The 13,215-nt window shown below is 46.0% G+C and overlaps 1 protein-coding gene across 4 annotated transcripts in view; it reads left to right on the top strand.

The window, feature by feature from the left end:
• Nucleotides 1–1,185: 1,185 nt before the first annotated feature.
• Nucleotides 1,186–13,215, top strand: part of OGDH (oxoglutarate dehydrogenase) — a 61,369-nt gene continuing 49,339 nt past the window's right edge. For 3 of the 4 annotated variants that reach the window (XM_084797313.1, XM_084797314.1, XM_084797311.1), the window contains exons 1-2: nt 1,186–1,319; nt 7,855–8,102. In XM_084797313.1, coding sequence (XP_084653439.1) covers nt 7,881–8,102 — 222 coding nt within the window. In that variant the 5' untranslated portion in view covers nt 1,186–1,319; nt 7,855–7,880. Of the gene's footprint in view, nt 1,320–1,619; nt 1,839–7,854; nt 8,103–13,215 lie in introns of those variants that run through there. The other variant, XM_084797312.1, reaches the window with a different exon arrangement.

The following is a 13,215-nucleotide window of genomic DNA, read 5'->3' as shown; positions in this document are numbered from 1 at the left end:
TTCTTAGGGCTACCTAAGCACTGTGGACATCCAGGGCTGAGGGTTCCAACTCACTTGCGCCACTGCTGCCGAAGATCCGAGCTCACCTACTCAGGACTTCTATTTCAGTAGAAAAGGACTCCCTAGTCAGCTCACTCATAGCACTGGTGCTATCTGCCATCCGTAACAAGGATAAACTGCCTCAAATCATGAGGTATTTTAAAGGCTGTATTTCTGTCCATCAAAAACTTTGCGCCTATAATCTGCACAAGAGTGGAGTTAAAGAACATGACCATGAAGCCGGGCATGGTGGCATTTGTCTGTAGTTCCCACACTTGGTATACAGGAAGAGTTCAAGGCCAGCCTGAGCGACAAGGCACAGTCTCAAACAACAAAAGGCATAAGGACAAAATGAATCACCCTCCTTTCTGAGACTGGATCCAACTAAGTAGCCAGTTCTGGGATTACAGGTGTGTGTGTCTAAACCTGGCTGAATATTTTGTTTGTTTGTTTGCGTTGCAAGACAGGATTTCTCTGTGTAGCCCTGGCTGTTCTGGAAGTCTATGTAGACCTAGCTGGCCTCAAACTCAGAGATGTGCCTGCCTCTGCCTCTCAAGTGTTAGGCTAAAAGGTGTGCGCCACCACCACCAGGTTCTGGCTAAACACTTTTACACGAGGGAGCGTTTCATGCCAGTGGAGTGTGACAAGTTTGCTAGGAGTATTTTCTCTGTTTATAGCAGGTTCTGGAGAGCCAGGATGATCCAGGCGGGTTTCAGCACAGCTTCCTGTCAGAACACTGGTAGGAACGCCCAAGTCACACGTCGCTACACAACACAACTGCTACTCTTCACAAAGACTGCTGCAAAACAAGAGTCCAAAAACGTGGATCTTGTTTTTCAAACTATTTCGTGCAGTGATACATTTTGCCAACCCAACTATTATTTAGTACAGCTTGTCTGGGATACAAAGCCGGTGGGCCTCAAAGTCGCAACGCCCGCCTGTTAAACGCTGCAATTACCAGCGTGCAACCCACGCCCGAATTTCCTAGATTCTTAACAGGCTTTGGAAGCTCCTCACGTGCAACCACTTTTGACAAGCGAAGCACACACAGTGAGCAACAGGCCGGCTTTGGCCAGCGGCAAAGTTCTGCATTGGCGCGAAGCCCCAGGGCCTGAAACGCAATTCTGTGACGTCATGTTACGCCCACAGCCCTTCTTCGCGCAGGCCGCTCCTCTGGGGCTGGGCTACGCGCTGACGCCACACGCCGGGGCGGGGCCGAGAGTTTGGAGCCCGGAGTGGGGTGTCGGCGCCTCACTCGGGTGGAGCTGAACGGGAGACAGGTAACCTTGGGCGGCAGACGGGGTCAGGTCCAGTGCCGGGAGGCTCGGCGCTTGACATCCGGAGCTCGCGGCCGAGAGTGAGGCCTACGCGCCCTTGCAGCCGGGCTGCCTGAGTGACGGGTGTGAAGCCGGACCGAGCCGGGCTGACGGCCGGAGGGCGGCGATGATGGGCGGGGGGACGAGGTTTGACGGACAGGCGTGGTAGCCAATGGCGTGGCAGGGTCCGCCGGGCGGGCGGAGATTGGCGGGCGCGGACTCGCGCCGGGGGTCGCGGGGCCCAGCGCTATTGGCTCTAGCGGAGGAGCCGGGAAAGGCTGCTGGCTAGGGTGTCGGTGGCTCGGCGGCCCGGGAGAGCCCCCAAGGTCGCCGCGCATCACGTGGCCCTGTCGCTTCCTCTGGCCCGCGCGCGTTCTTTTGTCCTGCGTGTTCTGATCCCAGCAGGCCGCCGTCCTTATGATCGCCGCGCCCGGTCACGGCGCTGACCTTGGTGCCTGCGGCAGCCCCACCTGCCGGTATGAGGTAAAACAGGCTGCCGGCCAAGGTGACACTGGTTTCCCTAGAAACACCATCCACGCACCGCTTTCCTCACGAGAGTGTGTGTGTGTGTGTGTGTGTGAGTGACAGGTGTGAGTTATCCTCTGAATGACTGGGAAGCCTCCTACCGTGCCCTCGCATGAGTTACCAGATCATGTTCTTTTTACCCACCGAGCAGTGTGCCAGTCTCTGAAATGACAAGTTCGGGACGAATACTCACGTGGACACAGGTGTTAAGACAGGGAACTCGAGGGTCAGGGCGTAGGACTATCTACAGGGCGAAGGAGCAGGGTGAGGTGTGGAGAAAGGGGATTAAAGGTACTGAGAAGCCACGGGCTAGGTGCTGTGCGCATGCGTAACCCAACTTCCTGACTGTAAGATCAGAAAATGGCGGCGTTACTCATCATTGGAGGGTGGAGTTTTAGACCCTTGACGTCAAAAGGTCACTCAAGGAACACATCTGCAGGCCAAGGTGGTGGAGGGGGGGGGCGGTCAGTGGTGTCAACCAGTATTTGACTGAGGCCTCTACGGACATGAAAAGCCTTATGCATAGTTTGTGAATCTGTTTTGAATGAACATCTCAGCCTCGTGACCTTTAAGAAGCAAGTAACTAAAAACAGAAGTAATTTTTTTTCCCCAGATTTTCTATGGATTTCATTACTCTTCCAGGCCCGCCTTGTGTTTTTGCGTCCTGTGCTCTGACATTGAGCAGAGGGCACTGTTGGAGGCTTCCTGTTTGCATGATCTTGCAGTCCTGCCCTTGAAGGTGGACCCGGCTAGACTACTTTAAGTAGTTGGCATTTCCCATCCTTGTCACTCTGCATAACATATTATGCAACTTTATTTTTTATTTTAAAAAGTTATTTATTTGTGTGCATGTCGTAGTGGAGGTCAGGGGACAACTTGTGGGAGCTGGTTCTCCTTTGACCGCGTGGGTCCTGGGGATTGAGCTCAGGTGGGCAGCTTTGGTGTCGCAGACCCATCGTGCAGGCCCCTACTTTCTCTCTTGCTACCTGCCCGTTGTTCAGGCTTGCTTGTCTTTTTGATAGCTTGACCTTTCATCATCTCACATCTCTTTCAGCCTCTGGTAATTGCCTTTTCTCTGCTGTCTACTTTATCAGGTAACAGTAGGGCCATTCTTGGAAAGATGGTTAATATTTCCATGAAATGTCTTTTCAGCCTTTTGGTGTCACTATCTTTGAAGTGATATTCTTGTGGCTATTCTGTTTCATCCACCTGACTATCAGTGCTTCTCGTAGTATGTTGGGGTTTATTGTGATAATGTTAGAGTCTTAAGTCTTCCTCTCTGCTTATTTTATTTTCTTCTAATTGTATTTCTCGACTTTGTGATGACCTCCTTTGGATTACTTTAGCGCATATATATATATATATATATATATCTCCCAGGCTGCCCTTGAATCCATGGTTATCCTCCTGTCTCAGCCTACTGAATGCTGGGCTTTACAGGTGTGCCTCACCAGAGCTGGCACTCGGGCTGTGTGTAGGTTAGAGCACAACTTTAGGAAGGCACTTCTCTTCCACCATATGGATCCTGGGGCTCCAATTTGGGTTGTCGTCTTGAGCAGCAGAGATCAAAGTGCTGAGCTTTTTGGTAGTTCTTGTTGGGTGACTTTAGATCGACAGTTCTGTTCTTTAGTAGTAGTTGAACACTGTCTGTATTTCTTGGTTTTCCAGCTTCTGATGAGGATTATATTGTTTTAAATTTTTCTACTCCCTTGAGACAAGATCTCACACTGAACCTGGAGTTACACTGACAGTCAGCAAACCACAGTGGTCCTCCTCTCTCGCCCACTCAACTAATCTCCCAGGGCTTCTTTTTCTTCTAATTTCCTTTTATTATCTTGGGCATAGTTCATTACTGCAGCAATCCACAGGTTGCCATGCATCTATGCTGTGTCAGTAACACTTGGCTTTCAAGTCTGCTGGTCTTCTTGAATCTGTTTGGTTTAAGCCTTTTACCAAGTTAGGGAGTTTTGTTTTGTGTGTGTGTGTGTGTGTGTGTGACAAGTTTCCCTACGTAGCCCTGGCTGTCTTGGGCTGGCCTCGAACTCATACCTGTCTGCGTCTTCCTTCCAAGTGCTGGGATTAAAGACATGTGCTGCCCCACCTAGCCCTATCTGGTAGGCTTTTTCGAGACAGGATTTCTCTGTGTAGCCCTGGCTGTCCTGTACTCTCTTTGTAAACCAGGCTGGCCTCGAACTTATAGAGATCCACCCGCCTCTGCCTCCCGAATGCTGGGATTAAAGCATGTGCCATCATACCTGGCCTTATCTAGTAGTTTTAATAGCTGTGATGTGGTGATGTGTTAGTGTAACTGGCTAGCCCAGATATCTCTCATTCTTTTTTTTTTTTTTTTTTTTTTTTTGGTTTTTTGGTTTTTCAAGACAGGGTTTCTCTGTCTTGGTTGTCCTGGACTTGTTTTGTAGACCAGGCTGGCCAAGAACACACAGAGATCCCCCTCCTCTGCCTCACAGAGATAGGATAAAAGGCATGCACCATCACACCTGGCCCTTACATTTCTAAGCAAAATAGAGTAGGCTCTTCCTGACCGCTAAACAGCAGGGCATGCTGCCTTGTATCTTCAGAGAAACTTGTTACTACTACTACTACTGTAGTTTTGAGTTCCCACCCACAGTATTGCTGGAATCAGGCTCCCAGCTGTTGTTGGAGTAGAGGTGGAGATGAAATCCCTGATTTGTATTTTGACATCATTGAGGATGAGACTATGGTGTTTTCTCTGCTGTTTGACGTCATAGAACAATAGGAGCTTTGTGGCTCCTTTTGTCTACACCTGTTGGCATTTCTTAGAACTTCTCTACTGATTAATCTGAAACATGTGACACAAGGAGAGCGCTCTGTCTGCCTGTCTCTTCAGGTTCCAAGATTCAAGGTTCAAGTCAGCTTACTTTGTCCACTTTTGGAGACTTTTGTTTTAAATTTAACATTTACGTTTGGGGATGCGTTTAGCAGGAAACAGAAATTCTGTGTTGTGCTTTGATAAAATGTTGACATTTTGCTTTCTATAAAGATGTCATAATTTTCACTCTTTAAGAACATACATTGTAGTTCTTTGTGAGATAGGATCTAAGTAAGTGACTCAGGCTGGCCTGGAAAGGGAGATGCTCCAGCCTCAGCCTCATAGTGCTGGGAGCATCATTCTAAGTGACTTTACCTCTTCACCTCCACCCTCACCAGTCTGCCTGCGTAGACCTCTGCAGTCTGATGCTGCAGAGCCCCAGCTAGAGAAAGAGCACTTCAGTCTTCAGTGCTCCTGTAAAGTGCTCAGTAAAGAAGCTTGCTGACTTGGAAGTGCTCCTGGATGACAGCCTGCATTAGATGGGCTAAGTAGGCTGGGATGCTAAATGCTGGAGACGCTACTAATGTTTTACAAGTTACAGTAATTGTTAGACCAAGGTTGCTGATGTTTATTTATCTTGGGACCTTGAATTTCTCAGACATCTTTGTTGGCTTCTTTCTAAGTTGACCTACTTGTTAGTTATATTTCTTCAGTCAAAGAAATACTTGAAGTTTACAAAGTGTTTTAATGGGGCTGGGCATGGTGGCATAAGCCTTTAATCCCAGCACTAGAGAGGCAGAGGCAGGTGGATCACTGTGAGTTAGAGGCCTGCCTGGTCTACAGAAAGCAAGTCCAGGACAGCCAGGGCTACAGAGAAACCCTGTCTTGAAAAAAGAACAAACAAACAAACAAAAACAAAAACCCAAAGTGTTTTAATGTTTCTATTATAGTTACAAAAAGAAACGAGAGAGACGAGTAATTACTGTCGCTACTCTGGGTTCAAAGAGACTGAGCAGGTCAGGTCTAGTATGTAATGCTTACTTAGCAAGTTGGTGTCATTGATACCCGTGGCACTTATCAGTAAAGTGCTTACTAGGCAAGCATGAGGACCTGGGTGTGGTGGCACATGCTTGTCATCCTAGGCTGGGGAGGCAGAGGTGGATCCCTGTGGCCAGCAGGCCTAATTTATTTGAAAAGTTCTAGGTGATTGAGCTACCCTGTCTCCAGAAAAGCAGGACAGCACTTGAGGAATGACACCAGATGTTGACCTTGGACCTACACACTCATGTGCAATAGCACATGCACTTACATGTACATATATTTAATATATGCCTGTTTAATAGACTATATCTATGTTTATGTACCATATATATAATATTTAAATGTTCTGCCTCAGCCTCCAGAGTGTTGGGGTTACAGGGTGAGTCATTATGAACACCTCTTAAAAGTGTCTCTTTACACCGGCCAGGCATGATAGTGCACGCCTTTTTCCTAGTACTGAAGAGGCAGAGGCAGGTGGATCACTGTAAGTATGAGGCCAGGCTGGTCTACAGAGTGAGCTCAGGACAGCCAGGGCTATGCAGAGAAACCCTGTCTCGAAACAAAACAAAAGGCGCCTCTTTACTTCCACCCTCAGCAGTCTACCTGCTTATTGATACCTGCCTAAATATTAGATAATCACATATCTAATATGTAGGTTTATTTTCCCTAAGGTCATGCCATTTAACACCTGAAGTTTTCTTGGCTCTTCTCTTTTCATTCCTTTTTAAACTTATTATTCTCTCATATAGTACATCCTGACCACAGTAGATTTCTAATCGAAGGCCATTGAGCCTAGGTCACTTGTTTCTTTTTTCATCTTGTTCCTTCCAAATACATAGGCTTATTCTCTCCAAAAATTTTCTGCTTGTGCTCATGCCATGTATACACCTGGTGCCTGTGGAGGTGGGAAGAGGGTGTCAGATTCCCTGGACCTGGAGTTACGGTGATTGTGAGTTGGGAATCAAGCATGATTTCGCTGCGGGAGCAGTAGAAGCTCTTAATCATTGAGCCATCTATCCAGCCCCAATTTTACTTCTTACAGTTAAGACTTCGATCCGTTTCGATTTTTGTAGTGTGTAAAGTTCCACCTCTTTCTTTCTCTCCCTTCCTTCCTTCCTTCCTTCCAGCTGCATTATGTAGCCCTGTAGACCACAGTGGGTTGGAATTCAATGACAGCTACCTGCTTCTGCCTCCTGAGTACTGGGAATAAAGGCATAGACCACCATTGCCCCGCTAATGTGTTCTTTTTAATTTAGTTTTTTTAGATTTAATTTTTTTTCTGTATGTGTGTGTTTGGCCTGCATTTATATATGTCTACCACATGCATACCTAGTACTGTTGAGGTCAGAAAGCTGGGGCTTTTATGAGAACCACAAGTGCTGAGTCATCTCTCCAGCCCTAATGTGTTGTTCTTAATGTATTAGGCAAAGCCCCTGGAATTGTGCCTTAAGACCTGCCTATAGGGGTGTGTGTGTGTGTGTGTGTGTGTGTGTGTGTGTGTGTGTGTGTATGTGTGTGTTTTCCCCCCACATATGTAAGAGAGTAGGCTGAAGGACAGGCTATATATACCAAGCCAATTGGAATGTAAGTCTCAGTGTGATAACAGGCCTGTATCCTGGTCGTTCCTAGGTAGACTGCCCTTCCTTACTGAAGGGCAACTTTCTGATGAGTCATTTTAAGGAGGGTTTGAAGCTCTCTAGCTGTTTGTTCTGTTGAAGTCATGCTTTCTCTGATATTTCATATTTATTTCTCAAGGGTAATTTATTTGAGGTTAAGCAACATCAAATTTCTCTACTTTTCAGAATACTAAGAGCATAGAGAATACTCTGTGGTTTCTGCCGTTTTGCAATTAATAATAATCCTTTACCAGTCCTTACTGCCTTTTCTGCAGTCATTTCATACAATATGTAAATGTAAAGATCCTAAGTCAGATGCCCCAGAGGTGCATATCTCCCTGGGGCTAGTGCAGGCATCTTAGGGGATGTGGGTGTGCCAGCTGGACAGCCATGCTCTGTCAAGGCTCTGAGCAAGACCCTGGCTGTTGTGAACACTTTTTAAGCTAGAGTATTTTCCCTCATCAGCTGGGCAGGTTTTATCTCCTTAATGTTCTTTTAAAACTTCTCTCTCTCTTCTTTTAAACAGGTACTGGTGGAAGGCTTCAGGGCAAAATGTTTCACTTAAGGACTTGTGCTGCTAAGTTGAGGCCATTGACGGCCTCCCAGACTGTTAAGACATTTTCACAAAACAAACCAGCAGCAATTAGGACGTTCCAACAGATTCGGTGCTATTCTGCACCTGTAGCTGCTGAACCGTTTCTTAGTGGGACTAGTTCGAACTATGTGGAGGAAATGTACTGTGCCTGGTTGGAGAATCCCAAAAGTGTACATAAGGTAAGGCTCACAGAGTAGTTTCTGTGCTGTGTGTGTTGGTCAGCTGCTCACTGGCTGCCAGGTAAGTGAGTGTATCCAGAAGAGTCAGTGGGCAGCAGGCAGCTGGAGCCAGGCACCATCCACCATGCCAGCTGCGTCCGACTCAGTGAGGCCTCAGTGGAGAACAGTCCTCCTGAGTTATACCCAGCACAGCGCAACACTCTGAGCACACAGTGAAGTGTGTGGAGCTCTTCAGGGACGAGAGGAGTTACAAGTGTGATCCTTCGAACGCTCGAGGAAGCACAAGACTGGCCCTGCACCATCTTCCCTGGAGGTTGCTTTACGATGAAGCTTCTGAAGAAAGAAAGTCTGGAAAAGAATAGGACCTCGAGATGCCCTTTCATCCCGACGACCCTGAGAGAACACATGCCTTTGTGACATCTTAAATTCACCACATATGCTTTCTATATAAACATGTTTAGATCCTTGTGTTTTTATTTTTCTCCTGTCTTTGGTTTCTCTTTATCATCTACATGGGCACTTTCTTCTTAGAGCCTTTTTTTCTATGTTTACCTGAACCCCTCCTGAGGGTGACTAGTTCAGGCTATGGAGATGTGCTGTGCTTGACTGGAGAATCCCAAAACTGCCGCAGTGTCCCTGCCTGCCTCCCCTGGGCTAGTCCAGGCACCTAGGAGCGCCAGCATTGGTTTGGTTTGGTTGTGGCCAGTGACTGTTTATAGGTTTCGATGGGCATTTCTTAGGTTTTGGATGTGGAAGCCAGCTTGATGCAGGGGTTGCAGTACGATGAGGTGGTGAGAGTATATATTCCACAGCTCCCCACTTGCTCCTTACCTCCACGTCTTTGGGAGAATGGAAGGAAGCGGCAGTCATGATGTTCAACATCTTCATGGAGGCTGTGCTCAGCCAAGATGTTTATCTTTCCTGTGGATTGGGCCTATCTGCACTATTGAATCACAGTGCCGTCTCACCTGAAGGCATTTTGTGTCGCTAGCCTGTGACTAGGTGTTTTGTGCAGGAAGGAGGGCCACACTTTTGCTTGCTCACCTCCAAACTTTTACTTTGTTATTGCTGCTCTGAGTATCCTGGCAACCTTCTTCATTTTTTCTTTGTGGACTTTGAAGAGAGTCTAGCCAGGGAACCTCTGAGCTTTCTTTCTTAAACATAGTGTTGTTTACAAAATTTACCTTTGCACTGCTAGTGAAAATCATGCTGGGATTTACCACTAAGCAAACTTATTATTTTTTTAAATGTCTTTGCTACATATCCTCACTGTCAGTGACTTCTTAATTTCTTGGTATTTACAGTGTCTTGATTGCTCTTTAGATTCTCAGTACCTTTTTTGGCACCTTGAGTTCCTCTGGGCTTTGGTTCACTGATCATAATATCTCCAGCTTACCTGGATCTTAAACACCTAACATCTGAATCACCAGAGATTCCTTTCTCTTTGCGCCTTTGTTAAGATTTCCACACCCTTCTTGATCTTTTTCCCCCCTCACTGTGCCCTCCAGGCTTCAAGCATGTTTGTTTCCCACTGAATTCCCCCCTAGATGTTGACTTCTTGACTCCATCATCTGATCTCTGTCTGTGATTAAGTTTTATCTTTAAGTGTTGACACTGAGGGTGGACTTGTTCCTGTGATGGCTGAGCCTCTTGGCTGTTATTTGACAGCAAGGTCCCTTGCTCAGTACTTGCCCATTTCCATGGCAACCTGGAAGTCTTGATTTTTCCTGGTACACATATGGTACATAGGCATTTTTTGTGTGAGATGACCCATAATTTAAGTCAGATTTTCAGAGATAACTTGTGACCTACAGAATGTTAGGATCTGTGACCTTAGAAATACTTCATTTTATTAAAAAATGCTTTGGGGCTGGGGAGATGGTCCAGTGGATGAAGTGCTTTCTGAACAACCATGAAGACTTCAGTTCAGACCCTGTCTCTTGCCACTAAGCACCATGTAAAAAGGCAGGCATGGCAGCCACACCTATAATTCTAGTGCTGGGGATGGAAATTGGAGGATCCTTGGGGGCTTGCCTAGGCCAGCTAGTTTAACTACACTGGCAAATTCCAAATCTAGGAAAAAACTCTGCCTTTAAAAAATAAAGATATCCTGTATCAATGTCTAGCCTCTACACACACACACACACACACACACACACACACACACACACACACACAGAGAGAGAGAGAGAGAGACAGACAGACAGACAGACAAATACTTAGGGTGTAGTTCAGTTGGTAGAGTGTTTGCCCAGCACGTAGAATCCCTGCCTTTAGTCCTTAGCACTTTGTAAAACTGGGCATGGTGGCAGATAATAATCTTAGTGTATACATGGGCGGTAGTGGCAAGAAAATCAGAAACTCGAGTTCATCCTTGCCTACTAGAAAGTTAGAGGACACTACACATTGGGATACGTGAGACAACTGTCTTAAAAAATGTAAAGGCTCTAGAGAGGGGGCTCAGCAGCTTAAGGGCACTTGTTGCTCTTGCAGAGAGCCTGGGTCAGTTTGCAGCAGCCGCGTGGTGCCTCACAGCCACCTGCAACTTCAGTTCCAGGGGACAGGGACCTGACACAAAAATAAAATAAATAGTTAAAAAAAGAAAAGAATGCTTTAATCCCTGGTACTGTTACAGATTTGTTTTGGGATTTTGTTTGTTTGTTTTTCTTTGAAACAAGAGCTTCTCTGTGTATCCTGTGGTGTCCTAGAGCTCACTTTGTTGACCAGGCTGACTTCTAACTCAGAACTCCACCTCCCTCTGCCTCCCAAGTGCTTAAAGATTATTAAAGGTGTGCACTACCAACACCTGGCTGTTTCTTTTGTTTTAAATGGTTCATTTATTCCTATTTTAGAATATTTAATTTAGATAGAAATAATAAAGTTAGAAATGCTTTGAGATTTTATTATCTTATCCATTGATTCTATATTAGAAATGTCTGAGGTCAGGGGCTGGAGAGATGGTTCATGGTTAGGAGCACTGGCTGTTTTTCCAGAGAACCTGGGTTCAATTCCCAGCCCCCACATGGCTATCTGTAACTCCAGTTCCAGGGACATCCTCACATAGACATACACACAGGCAAAACACCAGTGCACATAAAATAAAAATAAATTCTTTAAGGGTCTGGAGAGAATGGCTCAGCGGTTAAGAGTACTGACTGGTTCTCCGAAGGACCTGGGTTCAGTTCCCACCCACCCACATGGCAGCTCACAACTCTCTGAAACTCCAAGATTAGACATCCTCACACATACATGCAGGCAAAACACCAATCAACTTAAAAATTAAAAAAAAACAAAAACAAAAACAGAAATGTCCGAGGTTGGTTTCTATAATTTTTCAGAGAGGTCATGGAGGGAGGCATGTTCTGTTGCCCAGGCCCTGTCCCTGAGTCTTGAGTTCCTGAGCTCAGGCAGTCCTGCTGCAGCTGCAGTAGGCTCTCCAGGTGTGGGCTGCCATGCCTTTTACCACCCCAACACCCCCTTTTGTGGTGCTGAAGATTGAGCCCATGACTCTGTGCATGAGAGGCAATGATTTTTCCATTGAGTCATATCCCTGTCTTATCTTAATTGTATTTTATCTCATTTATTTATTTGGTTGAGACTTGGTCTCACATTGTATTCTTGGCTGGAATTCATTGTATAGCATGGATAGCCTGGTTATGCTGAAATTCTCTTATCTCAGTCTCTGAAGTATTGGGATTATAGACTTGTGCCAACATGCTTGGCCATCTATATTTAAAACAGTAGCCACAGAAACAACTTTTATTTTAAGATGACTAAGGATATAGTTTAGAAGTACTGTGCTTGCCCAACATATATGAGGCCTTGGTCTAGTCCCCAGCATTCCACAGAAAAGTAAAAGTATGTGTAATTGGGAAATTTTTGTCTGTGGTTATATTGCAACAGGTCAGAACTTGGTCCCTTCTTCCTGTGCTGCTCCACAGTGTTCTGTCTTCTGACTTGATGTTTTCTACACCAGGCCTTCTGTCCTTTTGTTCTGTATTGTAGGCATTCAAGAATACGTGGGGGCAGTCTGTATTAGCCTTTAAATCTTTTAATATCTTAACATGTTGGGGATGCATAGAATAGTGACATCTATACTTATGTTTTAAAAACAGTCAAAACTAGCCAAGCATAATGGCACATGTGTGTGATCTCAATGGTTTTTGTTAATGTTTAAAACAAGTAGGTAAGCCACTATCAGTCTTGATACTGTTCTTGTTTAATTCAGTAGAGACACTACCAAGCTCCAGGTATAGTATGGGAGATAGGTCTTTCTGACGAGCTACCAGGTTCTGGCCAGGCTGACATAAATCTAGGTGTAGTCCTGAGAAGGTAGAAGGAGCTGTCCCTTCTCCATAGTGCTCCAGCGCCTGTCTTGAAGATGCTGGTCACTGGTCCTGCTTCCCTTTTGTGCCTGCCCAGCCATTGAGCTTTCCCACAGCTCAGGACTGCAGCGTTCCAGCCCCTTTGTCTTGCTTAACACCTTCCCACGGCACAGCCTCCCTTCTTTCTGATTTTGTTAATTGATACCCATATTCATATATATCCCCCCCCTTTCCTGGAACCCCCAACTTCAGAGATCTGCCTGCCTCTGCCTCCCAAGTGCTGGAACTAGAGGTGTGACACCACTGTTGAGCTATCCATTCTGTTTCTTTTGTTTGTTTGTTTGCTTGTTTTTGGTTTTTGGTTTTTCGAGACAGGGTTTCTTTGTGTAGCCTTGGCTGTCCTGGGCTTGCTTTGTAGACCAGACTGACCTAGAACTCACATTGATCTGCCTCCCGAGTGCTAGGATTAAAGACGTGCGCCACCACGCCTGGCTCCAGCCATGCATTTCTTATTCGGCGTTTTTTCATGTCTTGCTTGTTCATTCCTAAAATACAGTAAGAACTATGGTTCCAGGTGGCTGCTGCAGGAATGAGGGCTCGGCATTCAGAAGCTAGATGGAGAGCTAGCAGCTCCACTTGGCCATGCTGCCCTTTCTGGCCTGCCACTGCCTATGCTTGTGAAACAGTACTTGGTTACTTTCTGAGAGTGAATCAGCTAGCAGGGGAAAGACACAAGTCACATTCACCTTTTCACTCCATCATAGTGATGCTTCTTTGCTCTTAGAAAA

This window comes from Acomys minous (genome assembly GCF_964271855.1).
Source record: "Acomys minous genome assembly, chromosome: 10".
NCBI lineage: Eukaryota > Metazoa > Chordata > Mammalia > Rodentia > Muridae > Acomys > Acomys minous.
The sequence above is the reverse complement of the archived record's forward strand: the minus strand, read 5'-3'. Positions and strand labels throughout refer to the sequence as shown.